This window comes from Oncorhynchus kisutch, linkage group LG20 (assembly GCF_002021735.2).
Source record: "Oncorhynchus kisutch isolate 150728-3 linkage group LG20, Okis_V2, whole genome shotgun sequence".
Lineage (NCBI taxonomy): Eukaryota > Metazoa > Chordata > Actinopteri > Salmoniformes > Salmonidae > Oncorhynchus > Oncorhynchus kisutch.
Window position 1 is genome coordinate 29,606,876 of NC_034193.2, and position 22,383 is coordinate 29,629,258.

At 41.8% G+C, this 22,383-nt stretch overlaps 2 protein-coding genes across 3 annotated transcripts; one reads left to right on the forward strand and one right to left on the reverse strand.

Annotated features, from left to right (window-relative positions):
* The first annotated feature begins 2,703 nt into the window (after positions 1–2,703).
* On the forward strand, positions 2,704–18,001 carry pelo (pelota mRNA surveillance and ribosome rescue factor). 2 transcript variants are annotated; one of them, XM_020453906.2, is made up of 13 exons: positions 2,704–2,933; positions 8,276–8,368; positions 10,556–10,706; positions 10,920–11,010; positions 13,122–13,285; positions 13,967–14,027; positions 14,212–14,373; positions 14,627–14,673; positions 14,790–14,863; positions 15,174–15,245; positions 16,024–16,098; positions 16,265–16,296; positions 17,587–18,001. In XM_020453906.2, the coding sequence occupies exons 1-13, from the start codon at positions 2,893–2,895 to the stop codon at positions 17,679–17,681; spliced, it is 1,158 nt and encodes a 385-aa protein (XP_020309495.1). In that variant the 5' UTR covers positions 2,704–2,892; the 3' UTR covers positions 17,682–18,001. The 2 variants fall into 2 exon arrangements, with proteins under 2 accessions (XP_020309495.1, XP_020309496.1); XM_020453907.2 differs by lacking the exon at positions 2,704–2,933 and adding an exon at positions 3,479–3,710.
* Positions 18,002–18,294: 293 nt separating this feature from the next.
* Positions 18,295–22,104, reverse strand: paqr4b (progestin and adipoQ receptor family member IVb). The gene is made up of 3 exons (XM_020453359.2): positions 21,750–22,104; positions 19,413–19,631; positions 18,295–19,284 (listed from the first exon to the last, which is right to left on the reverse strand). Exons 1-3 carry the CDS (start codon positions 21,913–21,915, stop codon positions 18,848–18,850), a joined length of 822 nt encoding a protein of 273 aa, XP_020308948.1. The 5' UTR covers positions 21,916–22,104; the 3' UTR covers positions 18,295–18,847.
* Between the last annotated feature and the right edge of the window lie 279 nt (positions 22,105–22,383).

The window sequence follows — 22,383 nt, forward strand, 5'->3', positions numbered from 1 at the left end:
CTGACAACAAAAGTGAGTAGACCCCTAAGTGAAAATGTCCAAATTGGGCCCAAAGTGTCAATATTTTGTGTGGCCACCATCATTTTCCAGCACTCCCTTAACCCTCTTGGGCATGGAGTTCACCAGAGCTTCACAGGTTGCCACTGGAGTCCTCTTCCACTCCTCCACAGCATCACGGAGCTGGTGGATGTTAGAGACCTTGCACTCCTCCACCTTCCGTTTGAGGATGCCCCACAGATGCTCAATGGGGTTTAGGTCTGGAGACATGCTTGGCCAGTCCATCACCTTTACCCTCAGCTTCTTTAGCAAGGCAGTGGTCATCTTGGAGGTGTGTTTGGGGTCGTTATCATGTTGGAATACTGCCCTGCGGCCCAGTCTCCGAAGGGAGGGGGATCATGCTCTGCTTCAGTATGTCACAGTACATGTTGACGTTCACGTTCCCTCAATTAACTGTAGCTCCCCAGTGCCGGCAGCACTCATGCAGCCCCAGACCATGACACTCCCACCACCATGCTTGACTGTAGGCAAGACACACTTGTCTTTGTACTCCTCACCTGGTTGCCACCACACACGCTTGACACCATCTGATCCAAATAGGTTTATCTTGGTCTCATCAGACCACAGTACATGGTTCCAGTAATCCATGTCCTTAGTCTGCTTGTCTTCAGCAAACTGTTTGCGGGCTTTCTTGTGCATCATCTTTAGAAGAGGGTTCCTTCTGGGATGACAGCCATGCAGACCAATTTGATGCAGTGTACGGCGTATGGTCTGAGCACTGACAGGCTGACCCCCCACCCCTTCAAACTCTGCAGCAATGCTGACAGCACTCATACATGAAAAGATATACTCAAATATTTACAAAAATGTGAGGGGTGTACTCACTTTTGTGATATACTGTATGTATATATATATATATATATATAATTTTTTGGGTAAATGTTTTGGGGTAGCCTAGCAACTTCCTTTGGCATCCATGAAGCCTGGCAACTTCATTTGGAAGCCATGAATACACACCACTGGACCGAGGCCAAACTTACGTGCCAAAACATGCATCAGGTCAAACGTTTTGGCTAGATAATGTACATTTATTTTTTTAGGCAGAACTGCAATGATGCTGGGTTTTTCACTCTCAACAGCAGTTGCCGTATCAGACGGTGATACAGCCCGACAGGCCTGTAAAAGTTTGTGAAGGTCTTAGGGGCCAGGCCAAATTTCTTCAGCCTCCTGAGTTTGAAGAGGAGCTGTTGCGCCTTCTTCACCATACTGTCTGTGTGGATGGACCATTTCAGATTGTCAGTGATGTGTACTCCAAGGAACTTAGATGTGGGCGTGCTCCCTCTGCTGTCTCATGAAGTCCACAATCAGCTCCTTCGGTTTGTTCACGTTGAAGGAGAGGTTATTTTCCTGGCACAACTATGCCAGGGCCCTCAACTGTACGTTGTCTCGCCGTTGTTGGTTATCAGGCCTACCACTGTTGTGTCTTCTGCAAACTTGATGATTGAGTTGGAGGCGTGCGTGGGTAAACAGGGAGTGCAGGAGGGAGCTGAGCATGCACCCTTGTGGGGGCCCCTGTGTTGAGGATCAGCGTAGTGGAGGTGTTGATGCCTACCTTCACCACCTGTAGGCAACCCGTCAGAAAGTCCAGGATCCAGTTGCACAGGGCGGGGTTCAGACCCAGGGCCCCAAGCTTGATGATGAGCTTGGAGGGTACTATGGTGTTTATGTTAGTGTTGTGGAGTAACTACAATGTTGTTGATCCATCCGCAGTTATCTCCTATAACAGCTATTAAACCCTATAACTGTTTTAAAATTACCATTGGCCTCATGGTGATATCCCTGAGTGGTTTCCTTCCTCTCTGGCAACTGAGTTAGGAAGGGCCTCTTTGTAGTGACTGGGTGTATTGATACATCATCCAAAGTGTAATGAATAACTGCACCATGCTCAAAGGGATTATTCAATGTCTGTTGTTTTTTTACCCATCTACCAATGGTCTTTGTGATTGAATCTGTGTTTGATATTCTCTGCTCAACTGGGGACCTTACAGATAATTGTATGTGTGTAGTCGTTCAAAAATCATGTTAAACACTATTATTGCACAAAGAGTGAGTCCAGGCAACTTATTATGTGACTTGTTAAGCACATTTTTACTCCTGAACATATTTAGGCTTGCCATAACAAAAGGATTGAATACTTATTGACTCAAGACATTTCAGCTTTTCATTTTTAATTCATTTGCAAAAATGTCAAAAATCATAATTCCACTTTGACATTATGGGGTATTGTGTTTAGGTCAGTGACACAAAACCTCAATTTAATCCATTTTAAATTCAGGCTGTAATATATTTTTTTTTTGAAAAAGTCAAGGGGTGTGAATACTTTCTGAAGGCACGGTAAAATAGTGATTGAACACTGGTCACAATGTTTACATACTGTTTTACCCACTTCATATGTATTCTAGTCAAGGCTATTGCTATATAACTACTTCTGTATGCACATTTTGTATTTATATACTGTCCATACACACCATTATACATACATATATTTATATTCCGGACTCTGCTCTTTCTGATTATTTCTTTGTTTTTAAAATGTATCGTTCTGTATTGTTATGTATTACTGCACGGATTTCGAAAGAACCAAAAAATCTACCATCTTCACTGTGAGACTTTTATTTTGAACGGAAATTGCCAGCTTGTTCCTGCTTGGTATTACTTATTCTTGCTGGCGGAACGGAGGCCAGGCCGCAAACCCAAATCTCTTGAGCGGTTCATTCTAAAGAAATAGATAACTAGACTCTTGAGAGGAAGCAAATATGACACTAGCTAAATGTAATAATAACTCCTTCATATGCTAGCAAATAATACTGTTGTTTATAACAAAGCTATTACACCATGAAGTTGCTTCATAAAGATATCGAAAAAGACAATGCCGGGTAAGTAAGCGTCAACAAGCTAACGTTAGCTAGCTGGTAAGCTAACGAACGTTAACGCTAGCGCAGGTCTGTCGCTAGTTAGCACATGTGTCCGACGTAGCAGTATATACTTCTGGTACAGTGCAACTATTCAGTCACCACAAGTGTATTGTAGGCATTTATATACATCATTAAACAAGAACAATGTTGTATCCATGTGTTGTTTAATTTGACATGGAAATGGCCGTCCTGGTTTATCAGCTGCTGAGCACAAACTATGGGCAGTTGTCCATAGGCATACATGCTAGCTAGTTTAGCTAGAATATCATCATAGGAATACCATTGCATTATAATATTGTTGTGCTGAGTGCTTTATACCAGGGGGGTTCAAACTTTTGTTGTCCAGGGACCCCCGCGCAGGTAAACCGGCGACCCTGGACACATTACATTTTCAACAATGCTTTTTTTCCTGATAACTAGTTCAGTGCATCCGTTGAACAAGTTTATTGCATCCGTCGTGGAGCCAAGTTTCATAATATGACCGTATGTCCCAGCTGCTTGCCGTAGTTTTGAAGTAATCACGAAAAAACAGGCTTATTAGTTCCATTGAGCAACGTGGCACCAACTCGCCTTGTGAACGTTCTATTCCCAGTTTATTGTTCTACGTCACAATGCCTGCTTTGCTATTGATGGCAACGAGACCTGCCCACGTTGCTGGTTAGTTAGAATGTAAACAACAACAAAAAAATACTCATTGAACTCTGAGGTCGTCCCATTGTTTACTACGGGGAAATATAGGTATGTCTGTCTATTTTGCCAAATATCTCGCAATGTTTATATTTTGATTTTTTTCTCTCCAAAGTTGACACTATTTTTAAACAGTATAATCTCCTCTTTCTAATTGTGTAAGGCTGGACAGCGTACTCCTTGTCATCAAACGCTATCCCTGAAATACCTTTTGCCCTTGGAACGCTGAGTTCACCCCCATTGTTTTCCTATGGAGAGGCATGCTGGTATATTTCGCCAAATATCTCGCAATGTGTATATTTAGATTTTTTTTCAAGGCGGACACCATTTTAATCAAGATAATCTCCTCTTTCTAATTACACAAGGTTGGGCAGGGTACTCTCCTGTCAAAAGTTGCAATTTTTTCCCCTACTTCATTTTATTCAGACATAAGCACACTTGGCACCATCGATGTGCGGATGTTTACTTTCTACACGAGTTGTTATTTTTTACGTTTCGTCCTAAGAACATATTGTAGTGTTAAAATAAAAAAAAAGGATACATTTTTTTGGTGCCATTTAGGCGAAATGGAATTCTAAGCGTCACCAGTTCGATTCCATTCATTAGCTTATGGGCTTGCGCTAGTGTTCCTTCTTAGCCAACGTTCTTTGCTATTTTTCAGCCCTGGGTGAATTTTCACTCGTTCTATTGTCCAGACTACCCATACAGTGGGGCAAGTATTTAGTCAGCCACCAATTGTGCAAGTTCTCCCACTTAAAAAGATGAGAGGTCTGTAATTTTCATCATAAGTACACTTCAACTATGACAGACAAAATGAGAATAAAGAAATCCAGAAAATCACATTGTAGGATTTTCAATGAATTTATTTGCAAATTATGGTGGAAAATACGTTTTTGGTCACCTACAAACAAGCAAGATTTCTGGCTCTCACAGACCTGTAACTTCTTCTTTAAGAGGCTACTCTGTCCTCCACTCGTTACCTGTATTAACCTGTTAAAGGATAGGGGGCAGCATTTCTACTTTTTGATAAAAAGCGGGCACAATTTCAACTTCCTGCTACTCATGCCAGGAATATATTATATGCATATGATTAGTAGGTGTGGATAGAAAACACTCTGAAGTTTGTAAAACTGGTTCATTCATGTCTGTGACTATAACATAACTTATGTAGCAGGCGAAACCCCAAGGAAAAGCTGTTCAGAAAAAACTTTCTGAATGCACTGTATGCAGAAGTATGTGGACACCCCTTCAAATGATTGGATTTTGTTATTTCGGTCACACACGTTGCTGACAGGTATCAAATTGAGCACACAGCCATGCAATCTCCATAGACAAACATTGGCAGTAGAATGGCCAAACTGAAGAGCTCAGTGGCTTTCAACGTGGCACCGCCATAGGATTCCACCTTTCCAAAAAGTAATTTTGTCACATTTCTGCATTGGTAGAGCTGCCCTGGTCAACTGTAAGTGCTGTTTTTGTGAAGTGGAAACGTCTAGGAGCAACAACGGCTCAGCTGCGAAGTGGTAGGCCACTCAATCTCGCAGAACGGGACCGCCGAGTGCTGAAGCACGTAGCACCTAAAAATCATCTGTCCTCTTGTTGCAACACTTACTACTGAGTTCCAAACTGCCTCTGTAAGCAACTTCAGCACAGGAACTGTTCATTGGGTGCTTCATGAAATGCGTTTCCATGGCTGAGCAGCCACACACAAGCCTAAGATCACCATGTGCAATGCCAAGTGTCGGCTGGAATGGTGTAGAGCTCACCGCCATTGGACTCTGGGGGCAGTGGAAACGCGTTCTCTGGAATGATGAATCACGTTTCACCATCAGGTGAATTCAGGTCGCAATTGTAAATGAGAACTTGTTCTCAACTTGCCTACCTGGTTAAATAAAGGTAAAATAAATAAATAAAATCTGGCAGTCCGACAGACAAATCTGTGTTTGGTGAATGCCAGGAGAACGCTACCTGCCCGACAGCGTAGTGCCAACTGTAAAGTTGGGTGGTGGAGAAATAATGATCTGGGGCTGTTTTTTATTGTTTGTGCTTGGCCCCTTAGTTCCAGTGAAGAGAGATCTTAACACTACAGCATACAATGACATTCTAGACGATTCCGTGCTTCCAACTTTGTGGCAACAAAGGGGGGGGGGTCGGGGGGGGGGGGGGCAACTCCATACTAATCCACGTGTGTGCACGTGCTTCTACACCTGCATTGCTTGCTGTTTGGGGTTTTAGGCTGGGTTTCTGTACAGCACTTTGAGATATCAGCTGATGTACGAAGGGCTATATAAATACATTTGATTTGATTTGATTTAGATGTTCGATGAACAAGCTGTCCATATACTTTTGGTCATGTAGTGTACATTTTCCGTCAAAGTTATGATTTTATCAACAAAGTCAGTGCTAGTAGGAAAATACAAGTTTTATATATATATTTAGCTTGTATTTGATTGTTAGTTCTCAACAATGATATTATTGAGAAAAAAATATATATAGTTCAATATCTTTTCTGCATGCTTTCTATCTGGTTTTAGTTGTTTAAGTTGACACAAACAGTTTTTCCATCCTGAAAATAACCACTTAGACGGCCCACTTAAGAATTTTCAACATAGAAAACCCTGTAATAAGCTCCAATGACTGTAATTTATTTATCTACTTCCTCAGAGTCAGGTGAACAGGAAAAGGTAGCATGTTGACTTTTCCTGTAGACTTTGACATTGTTCTAATGCTAGTTGGCAATGTCTTGTGAAATTACCTGAAATTTCCTTCATACTGGATGCAGAGACATAAAAATGGTATCCACGGTGGTATTCTGTTGCAGCTAGTGATATTCATTAAATAATTATTTTTCACATAATAATTTCTTTAAAAACTTGATGTCTTCACTATTATTCTACAATGTAGAAAATAGTAAAAATAAAGAAAAACCCTGGAATGAGTAGGTTTGTCCAAATCTTGACTGGCACTGTATAAATATATATACATTTTTTTTTACGTGAAAAATAATTATTTGCTGAATATCACTAGCTGCAACAGAATACCACCGTGGATACCATTTTTATGTCTCTGTGTCCAGTATGAAGGAAATTAGAGGTAGTTACAAGATCTTTATTAAGCATTAAACTATGAAATAACACATATGGAATCATGTAGTAACCAAAAAAGTGTGAAACAAATTCATGAAATTAGCCACCTTTTGCCTTGATGAAAGCTTTGCACACACTTGGCATTCTCTCAACCAGCTTCATGAGGAATGTTTTTCCAACAGTCTTCAAGGAGTTCCGACATATGCTAAGCACAGATCTGGCTGCTTTTCCTTCACTCTGCGGTCCAACTCATCCCAAACCATCTCAATTGGGTTGAGGTTGGGTAATTGTAGAGGCCAGATCATCTGATGCAGCACTCCATCACTCCTTGGTCAAGTTGCCCTTGCACAGCCCTGAGGTGTGTTTTGGGTCATTGTCCCGTTAAAAAATAAATTATAGTCCCACTGAGCGCAAACCAGATGGGATAGCGTATAGCTGCAGAATGCTATGGTAGCCATGCTGGTTAGGTGTGCCTTCAATTCTAAATAAATCACAGATCGTGTCACCAGCAAAGCACCATCACACCTCCTCCATGCTTCACGGTGGGAACCACACACACAGAGATAATCTGTTCACCTACTCAGCGTCTCACAAAGACACGGCGGGTTGGAACCAAAAATCTCAAATTTGGCCTTAAAGGACAGATTTCCACCGGTCTAATGTTCATTGCTCATGTTTCTTGGCACAATTAAGTCTCTTCTTCTTAATGGTGTCCAATCTGAGTTGCATTTAACTCTAATGAACTTATCCTCTGCAGCAGAGGTAACTCTGGGTCTTCCTTTCTTGTGGCGGTCCTTATGAGACCCAGTTTCATCATAGCGCTTGATGGTTTTTGTTCTTGACATTTTCTGGTTTCTGGTTTGACTGACCTTCATGTCTGTTCTTGCTATAATAGGGTCTTGGTTTTCTACCAAATAGGGCTATTTTCTGTATACCACTCCTACCTTCTCACAACATAACTTATTGGCTCAAACGCATTAAGAAGGAAAGAAATTCCAGAAATAAACTTTTAACAAGGCATACCTTATAATTGAAATTGCATTCCAGGTGACTACCTTATGAAACTGGTTGAGAGAATGCCAAGAGTGTGCAAAGCTGTCAAGGCAAAAAGGGTGGCTACTTTGAAGAATCTCAAGTATAACATATATTTTGGTTTGTTTAACACTTTTGGGGGTTACTACATGATTCCATATGTGTTATTTCATAGTTTTGATGTCTTCACTATTATTCTACAATGTAGAAAATACATTTTTTTTAATTAAGAAAAACCCCTGAATGAGTTGGTGTGTCCAAACTTTTGACTGGTAGACCCCCTGCAGTTTGAAAACCCCTGCTCAATACATTTCCATCCTCATTGCTACACAGAAACAGTTATTATTGTCTTGATCAAATTGAATGACTAACCTTCCAACATTGACTTGAACCACTAATAGCAATTCCCATTACTGCTGATTTTGATTACTTTCAATCTCACACAACCTGAACTGAGCTCTATTATCAAGGTTGTGTGTGTGTGTGTGTGTCTCCCAGTCAGGTGACACTGATGCCGGAAGAGGCAGAGGACATGTGGCACACTTACAACTTACTGCAGATCGGTGACAGTCTTATGGCCTCCACTATTAGGTAACTTGCTATTGTGACTGATTTCATTGTGCTTGCTTAACAGCATAACTTCCTTCCACTCGAGCCTGCACTGGTACTCAATCTAGGATTCTCTGTCTTGCAAACTCACTGGACTGCCCACTTGACAACATCTTAGCCAACTGCGCTATAGAAAAGTTAGCGATTTGATCGTGTGGGTGGAAACATTTCAAGTTATCGAGTGAGGTTACAAATCTAACTCTGTTACACTTTCACTATGGTACATAATCCTAGTCTGGTCCCAGATCTATTTGTTCTTTGTAGCTAAATATGTTTGTTGTCATGTTTGACACAAACAGATCTGCTCCGAACCATGATCATACTACAGTTCTGCCATCAGTGGATGGTTACCATTTGAGTGTTTCAGGAAGTCTTTGAAATCTGTGTGACATAGTACACTGCTCAAAAAAATAAAGGGAACACTAAAATAACACATCCTAGATCTGAATGAATGAAATATTCTTATTAAATACTTTTTTCTTTACATAGTTGAATGTGCTGACAACAAAATCACACAAACATTTGATTTCCATTGATAATTTATCCAATTAGACCTCCAATGGAGGTCTGGATTTGGAGTCACACTCAAAATTAAAGTGGAAAACCACACTACAGGCTGATCCAACTTTGATGTAATGTCCTTAAAACAAGTCAAAATGAGGCTCAGTAGTGTGTGTGGTCTCCACGTGCCTGTATGACCTCCCTACAACGCCTGGGCATGCTCCTGATGAGGTGGCGGATGGTCTCTTGAGGGATCTCCTCCCAGACCTGGACTAAAGCATCCGCCAACTCCTGGACAGTATGTGGTGCAACGTGGCGTTGGTGGATGGAGCTAGACATGATGTCCCAGATGTGCTCAATTGGATTCAGGTCTGGGGAACGGGCGGGCCAGTCCATAGCATCAATACCTTCCTCTTGCAGGAACTGCTGACACACTCCAGCCACATGAGGTCTAGTATTGTCTTGCATTAGGAGGACACCAGGGCCAACCGCACCAGCATATGGTCTGACAAGGGGTCTGAGGATCTCATCTCGGCACCTAATGGCAGTCAGGCTACCTCTGGCGAGCACATGGAGGACTGTGCGGCCCCCCCAAAGAAATGCCACCCCACACCATGACTGACCCACCGCCAAACCGGTCATGCTGGAGGATGTTGCAGGCAGCAGAACGTTCTCCACGGCGTCTCCAGACTCTCACGTCTGTCACATGTGCTCAGTGTGAACCTGCTTTCATCTGTGAAGAGCACAGGGGCGCCAGTGGCGAATTTGCCAATCTTGGTGTTCACTGGCAAATGCCAGACGTCCTGCACGGTGTTGGGCTGTAAGCACAACCCCCACCTGTGGACGTCGGGCCCTCATACCACCCTCATGGAGTCTGTTTCTGACCGTTTGAGCAGACACATGCACATTTGTGGCCTGCTGGAGGTCATTTTGCAGGTCTCTGGCAGTGGTCCTCCTGCTCCTCCTTGCACAAAGGCGGAGGTAGCGGTCCTGCTGCTGGGTTGTTGGCCTCCTACGGCCTCCTCCACGTCTCCTGATGTACTGCCCTGTCTCCTGGTAGCGCCTCCATGCTCTGGACACTACGCTGACAGACACAGCAAACCTTCTTGTCACATCTCGCATTGATGTGCCATCCTGGATGAGCTGAGCCACTTGTGTGGGTTGTAGACTCCGTCTCATGCTACCACTAGAGTGAAAGCACCGCCAGCATTCAAAAGTGACCAAAACATCAGCCAGGAAGCATAGGAACTGAGAAGTGGTCTGTGGTCACCACCTGCAGAACCACTCCTTTATTGGGGGTGTCTTGCTAATTGCCTATAATTTCCACCTGTTGTCTATTCCATTTGCACAACAGCATGTGAAATTTATTGTCAATCAGTTTTGCTTCCTAAGTGGACAGTTTGATTTCACAGAAGTGTGATTGACTTGGAGTTACATTGTGTTGTTTAAGTGTTCCCTTTATTGTTTTGAGCAGTGTATATTGCCATATTGACTATTTTATGGTAATTCAAAAATATTTAGAACATTACAGCTCAAGTGAGAAAAGCTATCTACCTCACTTTGTCACCCACTCACTCATTCACTCACTCTCACACACACACACACACACACCTTTACTACAAAGCGCAGCCTTAGTGACCCATGATACCTTTCTCCCTGATTCCTCAGAAAGGTGCAGACTGAGTCATCCACGGGCAGCGTGGGGAGCTCGAGAGTGCGCACCACCCTGTGTTTGTGTGTGGATACTATTGACTTTGACTCACAGGCCTGCCAGCTGAGGGTGAAGGGAACCAACATCCAAGAGAATCAATATGTGAAGGTCCGAGATTAACAACGTTGAGGACAAAAACAACGCACTTCCACTTTAGCCTGTAACTGTTATTATGTTAGTTTGGCGTCACATTACCAGTAGACAAATCATGATGCTAGGAAAGCTAATGCTAGTGGTCTAAGTTACGTGGAGTTTCCAATTTAATTTTTGTTGTTGTTTTGTAGTAGCAAGTGAAGGAAGTGCTTTTTCCTCTGTCCCTAGATGGGGGCTTACCACACCATTGAGTTGGAGCTAAACAGGAAGTTCACACTTGCCAAAAAGATCTGGGATAGTGTCGTCCTCGATAGGATCGGTGAGTGTGTACTAGAGGTCGACCGATTATGATTTGTCAACGCCGATACCGATTATTGGAGGACCAAAAAAGCCGATACCGATTAATCGGCCCGTTTTTTGTTGTATTTTTTTGTAATGATGACAATTACAACAATACTGAATGAACACTTATTTTAACTTAATATAATACATCAATAAAATCAATTTAGCCTCAAATAAATAATGAAACGTTCCATTTGGTTTAAATAATGCAAAAACAAAGTGTTGGAGAAGAAAGTAATATGTGCCAATATGCAATATGTGCAATTTGAAATATGTGCCATGTAAAAAAGCTAACGTTTATGTTCCTTGCTCAGAACATGAGCATATGAAAGTTGGTGGTTCCTTTTAACATGAGACTTCAATATTCCAAGGTAAGAGGTTTTAGGTTGTAGTTAATATAGTATTTATAGGACTATTTCTCTCTATACCATTTGTATTTCATATACCTTTGACTATTGGATGTTCTTATAGGCACTATAGTATTGCCAGTGTAACAGTATAGCTTCCGTCCCTCTCCTCGCCCCTACCTGGGCTCGAACCAGGAACACAACGACAACAGCCACCCTTGAAGTATCGTTACCCATCGCTCCACAAAAGCCGCGGCCCTTGCAGCGCAAGGGGAATAACTACTCCAAATCTAAAAGCGAGTGACGTTTGAAACGGTATTAGCGCACACCCAGCTAACTAGCTAGCCATTTCACATTGGTTACACCAGCCATTAGGCTGATAGGCTTGAAGTCATAAACAGCGCTGTGCTTGCGAAGAGCTGCTGGCAAAAAGCACGAAAGTGCTGTTTGAATGAATGATTACGGGCCTGCTGCTGCTCAGTCAGACTGCTCTATCAAATCAGACTTAATTAACATAATAACACACAGAAATTACAAGCCTTTGGTCATTAATATGATCGAATCCGGAAACTATCATTTCGAAAACAAAACGTTTATTTCAGTGAAATACGGAACCGTTCTGTATTTTATCTAAAAGGTGGCATCCCTAAATCTAAATATTCTTGTTACATTGCACAACCTTCAATGTTATGTCATAATTACGTAGAATTATGGCAAATTAGTTCGCAACGAGCCAGGCAGCCCAAACTGTTGCATATACCTTGACTCTGCATGCAATAAACGCAAGAGAAATTACACAATTTCACCTGGTTAATATCGCCTGCTAAACTGGATTAGTAGTCATAACTAGTGATTATGATTTATTGTTTTTTATAAGATAAGTTCAATGCTAGTTAGCAATTTACCTTGGCTTCCACTGCATTCGCGTAACAGGCAGGTTCCTCGTGGAGTGCAATGGTTAGAGCGTTGGACTAGTTAACTGTACGGTTGCAAGATTGGATCCCCTGAGCTGACAAGGCGAAAATCTGTCGTTCTGCCCCTGAACAAGGCAGTTAACCCACCGTTCCTAGGCCGTCATTGAAAATAAGAATGTGTTCTTAACTGACTTGCCTAGTTATATAAAGGTATAAAAATAAAATCGGAAATCGGCGCCCAAAAATACCGATTTCCGGTTGTTATGAAAACTTGAAATCGGCCCTAATTAGGCCCTAATTAATCGGCCATTCTGATTTAATCGGTCGACCTCTATTGTGTACTTGTAACCTGTGAGGTGATGGTGCTCCTCAAAGGCTTAAATCCCTGTTTTGTTGTTTTGTATGTAATCTGTCAATCAAAATCATTGAATTTCAAGGTATTCCACTCACTAAGTCTTTCATATGGTACTCTGTATTGAGACCTGTTTTGACATGGTTCCCACTGGTCGAGAAATGTCAGGAATATCATGGAATTTTCAAATACCCATTCCAGACAGGAAAAGTCAGGGAATTTAGTAAATACATTGATGCAATTCTGGAAAATCAGGGAATGTTTCATATGGATCACAGTTTATACATTAAATTATCAGAAACATGTACATTGCATTGCCTAATGTGTGTGAAAGTTGTCACATGGAAATTCTTATCTGTAGACATGGAAAGTCGTGGAAAAGTAAATAGATTTACGACAGAGTGCGAACCCTGTTTTGAGTACCTAGGCCTGTATGCAACCTGAACTCTTATTCTATTTCCTGTGGCCCTCTCAGAGCAGGCGTGTGACCCCACCCAGAAGGCAGACGTAGCGGCCGTGGTGATGCAGGAGGGTCTGGCCAACCTGGTGCTGGTGACCCCTGCTATGACCCTACTAAGGGCCAAGGTGGAGGTGACCATTCCTCGCAAGAGGAGAGGCAGCTGCACCCAGCACGAGAAGGTCAGTATTGGCTTCATGACCCCATCATTAAAGGGGCTTACAGACAGGGAGCTGCCAAAGTCGGCACTAGCGGCATGCTGCAAATCTAACTCTGTTACACTATAACTATGCTACATAATCCTAGTCTGGTCCCAGATCTATTTGTGCTGTGTAGCCAACTATGGTTGTTGTCATATTTGGAACAAACACAGAACAATGATCATACGCCATACTACAGTTCTACCATCAGTGAGTAGTTGCCATTTGAGTGTTCCTGGAAGTATTTGAAATCCGTGTGACATGGTATATTGCCATATTGACTATTCTATGGTAATACAAAAGTAATTAGCCTAGGTGATGCATGAGAGTCTGGCCAACCTGGTGCTGGTGACCCCTGCTATGACCCTACTAAGGGCCCGAGGTGGGGGCAACCATCCCTCGCAAGAGGAGAGGCAGCTGCACCCAGCACGAGAAGATGAAAGTGTTTAACTGGAGTGGAAGAGAAGCATGTACCTCGCGTGCCCTTGGCGGCAGCTGCCGTCCCTCCCTGTTCCGCTCTCGCCAGGGTGGGAGGCAAACCTGCTGCCAGCGTTACATAGAAACCAATGGAGGCGGCTGTATTTTATTTTCCTGTGTGTAAGCGTCTTAACAATCAGTATGTGCAAGGGTTTGGTTTCCTAATGGGTTCTTTCCCTCTCTCAGGCCCTGGATAGGTTCTATGAGGCAGTGATGCAGGGGATCCTCAGACATATCAACTTTGACGGTGGGTCCTCTAGTATATCCCCCTTCAAGGTGAAACTCCCTACTGAACACAACTCAGGGCTGATTAAGCAGGCATCATCTGGCCTGTGAAATGGGGCAGATTTAGATCACGTGACAGTCTCTCCGCCTACACACCTACTCACCTTTTACCTAATATCACCTCTTTCTCACTCTTTTTGTGTCAGTGGTGAAGTGTATACTGGTGGCCAGTCCAGGGTTTGTGAAGGACCAGTTCATGGCCTACCTCTTCAGAGAAGCAGTCCGACAAGACTCCAAGATTCTGCTGGAGAATAGGCCCAAGTTCATGTTAGTCCATTCCTCCTCGGGACACAAATACTCCCTAAAAGGTAGGGATAATGTTTTGATAACATTACAATGTATTATTACAATGCATTATTAATGTGGTTGTAATGCATTGTAAGAATTGCTATAAGCATCTGTAACCCCTTATATCTTATTATCATGCTTATAAGATGTAATAATACATATACTTGTCAACTTTAAGTAATGTGTTATTTATGTTTATATTTCAGAATGTTGTTTTGATATTTCTTCCTTTTCTGTGGGGCAATGCTTACTGGGTTGGTTTTTTTCCTGCAGAGATTCTATGCGATCCAGCTGTCACGGCTAGATTGTCTGATACCAAGGCGAGTGTCCCATTTAGTCTATTAATCCTACTAATAGTCTATTAATCCAGCTGCGTGGTCCTTTTCAATAGGAACACTGCAGTTTATTCATGCTTTGTCTTCTTTGTGACTCACAGGCAGCAGGGGAGGTGAAAGCTTTGGAGGACTTCTACAAGATGCTACAACATGAGCCCGACAGAGCCTTCTATGGGTGAGAGAGAGAGACCGTGGTCGTGTTCATTAGGGCATACAGCAAAAACAGTTTTTACACTTTTTTACCGTTTGGCGACAGGAAACGAAAATGTACGTTGTTGGACACGTCTAGATGGTCCCTCCCTGTTTTGGTTTGTTTTCTTTCTTTGAGATAAAATCTGAATTAGGCTAATAAGAACAGGTTTTCCGTTGCAAAACGTTTTGCTACGGTGTGCCCTACTGAACACGATGCCAATGACTGACTATGACGTTGAGAGTCCTCGTGTTCCACCACTACTAAACACCTTTCTATTCACTTGATGTTGCAGGTTGGCTCACGTGGAGAAAGCTTCCGAAGCACTGGCTATTGACATCTTGTTGATTAGCGATAAGCTCTTCAGGTATGTAGTTTTATGGAATTATATCTGGATTTCTGTGGGGGAAAACGTTGTATTTTGTGTGTGTTTTATATAAATATTTGAGAATATGAGGATAGAGACCTACACATACAATGCATGCGTATCTGTCATGTGTGAATTGTGCTCATATGTGTTTATAACCTAACTCGAATGCCACAACCAAAGTTCCCTCCAGAAAAAAATACAGTTATTCTATTCTCAAGATATGTAGACTTACACAGAGTGTACAAAACATTAGGAACATCTTCTTAATATTGAATTGTCCCGAGAACAGCCTCAATTTGTTGGGGAATGACTTCTTCAAGTTGACTCCAATGCTACCAACGGTTGTATCAAGTTGACTGGATGTCCTTTGGGTGGTGGACCATTCTTGATAGACACGGGAAACTGTTGAGCGTGAAAAACCCAGCAGCATTTCAGTTCTTGACACACTCAATCCAGGGGGCCTGCACCTACTGCCATAAACCTTTCAAAGGCACTTAAATCTTATGTCTTGTCCATTCACTCTCTGAATGGCACACATACACAACACATCTCAATTGTCTCAAAGCTTTAATAAAATGCTTCTTTTAACCTGTCTCCTCCCCTTCATCTACACAAATTGAAGTGGATTTAACAAGTGACATCAATAAGGGATCATAGCTTTCACCTGGTCAGTCTATGCCATGGAAAGAGCAGGCAGCGAGAAGATGAGCTGTGAGGGGGTGTCGTCGCTTATCTGTGCATGTTCTTCATTTCATTTGGATGTCTGTGTCCCCAGGCACCAGGATGTGGCCACACGGAGTAGATACGTACGGCTGGTGGACAACGTGAGAGACAATGGTGGAACCGTGAGGTAGGGAAAGGCAGGAAAGAGAAACGATGATAATGGTGAAAATATGATGAGTAAAAAAAAATATGATAGGCTACTGTAGACAAGTTATACTGTAATTATGATGATTGTTTCTTATAGTGATCATGTCCTCGACTCTCATTCTGATCCTCTTTATTTTCTTCTACAGAATATTTTCAAGCCTTCATGTATCTGGAGAACGTAAGTTTTGTTCCTTCCATATTCAGTGACATGTCAATACCAATTTCACAGATGTGTTATTGGTAGTATACCATGGGTGTTTCTCAATGCATACTGCCGTGCTCCGAGCATGCAAATTGGAGCACGGTAGGGTCGGAGTGTGAGTGCGAGTGCAAATCAAAGTATGTGAAATGAAGCACAGAGGGCACTTCTCAAATGCGTACTCCGTTTGTACATGCATCGACGTAAACGTCAACGGAAAGTATTTTATACGCAACTACGTACAAAAGGATGCAACATCTATTGAAATAAATGGCAGGCATTATTTGAGCTTAAGCGTAAGAAAAAACACTCCGACTTCAGAATGAAATGTTGCCTATTCACTTTTCATATGTTGCCTGACTACGATATTTTATCTTGATATGTTAATAAATACATGCTGTGTTAGTTTTGGCATGTTTACCTGCCTACGTACCGTAGATCGCAAGCCCATAATAATAGGGCTAATAATAGGGTCAATAGGGCTAGCTACTAGTACTGTTAACTAGCCAGGTAGCCACGAATAATTGTTTGCTAGCTACCCACAAACAATTGTGCATAATATTAGTTTTAGGTCATTTTTGCCTGTTAAACTATCTGATTAGCTACATTATTACGATTCACATATAGCTAGCTGATAGTTATGAAGTAAAACGTTTGCTTTGTGTATATCTTGTTTCGTCTCTATTGCCATTGTTGTCCTGGCTGGAAGACGGTTCAGTGAATGGATAAGTTTATTGTAAGTCAATAGCTAGCCACAAAGAATTGGTAGCTACCTATGAAAAATATACATCTACCTTGCATAACTTTAGTTTTAGGTCATTTTCTTTTCTTGTTTAACTAGCTGGCTAACTAGATTATTACGATTTACATATCTAGCTGAAAATTAGGAAGTTTGCTTTGTATTTATCTTGTTTTGTCTATTGTTGCCATTGACTTGGCTAGAAGAAGGTTCGGTGAATGGGGAGGTGAAGCGTAAGGTAACACAGTAGGGGGAGTGCGAGAGCTTCTCAAATGTGTTTTTATGCATTCCTCACAAGAACGTACTCACAAGAATGTGGTCGGAGAATGCACTCGGCGCATGAGTGTGGAGCTACGGTTGTATGCATATTGAGAAACACCCAATGTTTCTTCTCACCATAGTGGATTTCACTGATAGGGTTACTGAGTAGCATTGCATCATTGAGTGTGTGATATTTATTATTTATCAACCAAATATTGTATAATTTGCTTAAACAATTGAGCAGCCTCATCTGTCTCTCCCTTGTACAGAGTTGACCCAGCTCAGTGGAGTGGCGGCCATCTTGCGTTTCCCCATCGCTGATCTATCGGAGCCTGAGGATGACAGCACCTCTGATGAAGAATAAATGACACACTGCAACAGAGAAATTAGACCTGGGGGTACTCTTAGTCTGCAGAACTGTGAGGAACACAGCGCAAAGTTGCAAGAAGAAATAGAGTGCATAAAGTGCAAAACCTGACCATTATTGCTTTATCATCATACTCACAGAATTTGACATTCTTGTGCTTTTGGGTTTAAGGTGCGGTACAAGTAGAAGTGGTACCAATGTTAAGCCTGAAAGATACATTCTGGTTTACATTAATGCTATGGTTAAGCCTGTAATTTGTTTGGTGCCAAGTCTGAATAAAACACAAATAATAATAAATACACAGAAAATGCACACCTGATTGATCTGGATATAAAATGCTAGTACAGTGTATTAATATTGATAAAACATGTATCATTAATTTCTAATGAGAGTTTTGCATCTACATTTTTCCTTTCGAGTGTGTGTATATATATATATATATATATATATATATCTCTTGCAATTAAACCGCCAAAGTTTACGTTTTCTTGTCCTGCCATGTTCTTTTCGTAGTAACTTTTGTACTTTTTGATGCCACAGTAACAGTTGTTTCTGACAAGAAAATTATAATGGTCAAACACTGAAAGGGAGTATTACTGGAAACAGGAGATAGAAATATATATTTATTTAATTTATTGCAATCCTTTTCATTGAAAAAATGTAAGTTGGTCACTGGAGGCAAAAGCCTACTGCATTTTAACTGATACAGAATCGTGTAGATGTGTGTCCATCTCATTGCAAAGTAATAACGCTGAAATTTGGGTTCAAAAGCAAAACAACAATTCCCTGACGTCCATCATTAATAGCACCAATCGATTCTTATCCCTACATTCTGCTGTACGGGGGTGAATATTTCAAAATGGACAGTGAATCAATCGTAATCCTTGCAGTAATTTCAGCAGCTAGTCCTAAAGTGCATGTTAAAACATTAATTTCACTCTCTCGTCACCCATAGAAATATAATTTACGAGAAGGTTTAAAGCCCCTCAGACCACAGAAATGTTAACGTGTACTTATCGGTAAGTACATTCAATATGGCTGCCAGTCCACCCATCACCGAACATAGACTTGAATGGGGCTGTCCATTCTGGTCATTCTATTTTTATGGTCACTCCTACCCACCCCTCAAATCCTACGCCCCAGCCCTATTTGTTCTCTGTCCCTCACTCCAACACCGGACACTGGAACGTCTTAATCCAGGCTAAATCCTCCAGCATCCCCCAGTGCATGTAGATAATGGAGCAGATCACCAGCACGTGCATTATCTGGTGGCTGTTGCACCAGTAGTCGAAGAGGCCTGGGCTAAAACGCTCGGGCACCCGGCTAAGGTTCACCAGGCCACCCATGATAGCCAGCATGTCCATGGTGAAGAAGAGGCGGAGCGAAGCTGGGCTGCCTACACCGTCGCCCAGCCAACGGAATAGGAAGAGGAGCACACGGAAGAGGGCCTGCCAGATGAAAGCGCGAAGGCGCCCATAGTTGCTACGCGCTGTGGTGGCACAGAGGATGCCCCAGGCTGAGATTAGGCTGTAGGTCAGGAGGGCCAGGATGCAAGTGACAGGGTAGCACATCAGGGTGATATAGATGATGGGCAGGCATCCTGGTTGACACAGAAACAGGAGAGTCAATGAAGATGGATGTGTGAGTGACTGTGTGATGAGAATAGGAAGGAAGGATACGTTTTCAAACATATTTCAAACAACTGATCTGGAATCTGACTTTACCTACCCAAGGTGTTGACCAGGCAGACTCCGACCATGTCAAGGGAAAGGAGTGTGTCGTAGATGGGCTCCCCGCCCTCATGGTTCATGAAGGTGTGGTAAAGCACTGAGCCCACGGTGGGGGACAGGCAGGCAAGGTAGTGGAACACACACATCCACGTTTGCTCCACCTCAGACCAGGGGATGTTAAGTGGCAGCAGCACAAGGAAACAGAAGAATGGGATTCCTGGATGGATGGAGGGAGATCTCAGTATTGATTGACTTTTGAAGTCTAGACTCTTATTTTGCCATGCTTTGCTAATTAGAGGTTCAAGCAGCAAATCTGCAAGAAACCTTATTGTATTTGTTGGGGTTCATTATTATTATTATTATTATTCCATAACGGCAAATTTACACAAATTCAAATTGCTGTGAGATGGTAAGGCCTACAAGGTTGAGACTGCAAAAAAGGTAAAGGGCAACATCTTGTCAAGCAGTGCCATGTACATTGGCCACATGGTGGTGCTATAACAAGCAATTGAAGATGAAAACTTTGAAAGGTCACGCCCTTCACCCCATGAGACCTAGGGAGAATCTCAATACTCATTGTGTCCTCTCTCCTTCTCAAAACCCACTGAATGAGAAAGCCAGAAGTCCTGTTTTGAGGAGGTGAGGAGAGAGGACATGAGGAGTATGCAACTGGGATTCTCCCCTAGAGTCAGAAAATGTTGTACATATGTCCCTCTCCTCACAAGAAACAATTTGCCTCTAGGACCCATAAGGTGATGGATTTTCCAGCCATTTTGAATTTGTGAAAAACACTTAAAACACTACTCCTCTCGCACCGAATGACCGATTTGCACAAAACCTAAAACATGGCCTCTATGGACCAAGTTCTCTCAATGCAATGTTTTCCAGGCGAGCACCTCAAACAACATGGCCACTACTAACCATTGAACATCCACATGGGCATGGTCTGGCACATTCTACAGTATCTGAATTCTATGGTATTTCAATTCAATCTTTCAAGGTAAAGATGACATGTATTTAATAATGTTTTGTTGTAGTGGGGACATTAAATCTAAAAAAAGTGTGATTTTGTTTTCATTTTATTTTTATGTTTACCTCACATAATATAATTTAAAAGTATACATTAAGGTGTCTGTAATAGAGTCGATGTGGCAAAAACGAATGTTGACATTAATAAATGCATTTATATACCTTCCAAAATATTTTTTAGGAGGAGTACCAAGATGGAGGCACGGTGGATTCAACACAGTCTAGGTCAGGTATATTGGTACCAGTACATGCAGGGGAGTACACCAGATAAAGGCTTACTTTGTGTCCTTGAAATGGCCCTCATAGTATAATAGCCCTGCAGTTTGTTTTGTCCAACACCATTGTATTTCTCTGAAGTCTCTCTCACAGGTGTATTGCAGCCTGCTGAGCAACTCTCCTATGCTAATCCCCTCCTGAGTTAGAGTTAGTGTTAATGTGCTTAGCTACAGAGGATATCCAAGGAGGAGTCACATCATAGAGGCTGCCACACTTAGTTCAAGGGTGCATGGCTGCACGTGCTTAAACTACGAATGTTCTGCAATGTTATGCATTGCATAGCATTATGCATATCTCAGTTGTAGGGTTTCTGAGAGAGTGGAAAATAATCATACAAACAAAATGTATCCTAAATGTATGATAATAATTCCAATTTTTTTGGTGCATCTTTCAAGTTTCATGCATAGCCTATTGAGAGTTGTTGCCAAAGATAGAAAAGTGTTTTGACTATTTTTACCACTTTAATGGTTCAATCATACAACTCCAAGGCCAATTACTAATGCAATATATCCAGGACAAGGACAGATTACCAGTAATCCCCCATATCCTTGTCTCTTTACACATACTTGTAAAGTACCGGTATGCATGTAAATGGCCCATAAGTGAGAGTAGCCCAAAGTGGCCTCTTTTTCAAACTTGCAGCTGTTAACAATTTCATTACTGGTGTAGTAAGACATCTACTAGCCTACAAAGACTACATACTCACTTAGACTATACATTAAATACATAATGCACATGAAATGAGACAATTTAGTTTAAAAAAACAGGAGAACCATAGATAACACTTTATATTGAATTATTAATCGTGAATACAGTTTGTAAATAGTATCAACAATAAATCAATTAGTATTTCATACATTTTTTTGTAAACATGAAAATGTATAAGCGTTACAATTATCAGTTATATATGTATAATCATTTAGATATATATAAACGCATTTATAATGAGACATTCATGAGTTATTCTGAAGTGTAAATTATCAATAAACTATGCCAGTTCATATATCAACGGTAGGGGCCGTATACTTACCATGGGTATAAATGTTACCAAATTCATTGTGCAAGTAGAACAAGCTTCTGATGCACCCCTGAAAGGTTGAAATTGGCCGGTAGCCCGTCAGGATCAAGTCATTGAACTGAAGATGAGGAGGGGTTTTCTCCAAATTCAGTAGTCGTGGTCCATGTAAGCAAGCCATGGTGGCTTTCTCCAACCAATGTCCCCCTGAGTTTACAGGACATCAGTTGATCGTGCAATATACATATATCCTGAAAGAGTCTCCAGTAAGAACTTTAGGCACATACATTGTCAAGTCAAGCAGGATAGTTGGCAGGATAATGTCGGCACGAGTCTCATCCTTGGAACAGGTACTGAACTTCTTAGCAAGCGACCTGTTGAGCTCACAGAGTGGCATGCTTTCTGTGTGACCAATCAGCAATCACTGTTATTCATAGGGTTAAATCTGGGGTAATCCTCACTGGAAAGCTGTGTGTGGTGTGCTTTGCTCACTATTTCAATGTCATATACCTGTTGCCACCAAGCCTCTACTCAACATTCTCCTCGATTTGTCTGTTTGTTGTGGAGTTTGTAGGCTGCATGCACAGTATATTCTAATGCTCTTGCTCTACAGTACTGTCATTTCAGTGGCTAATCTAGGGATTGCACC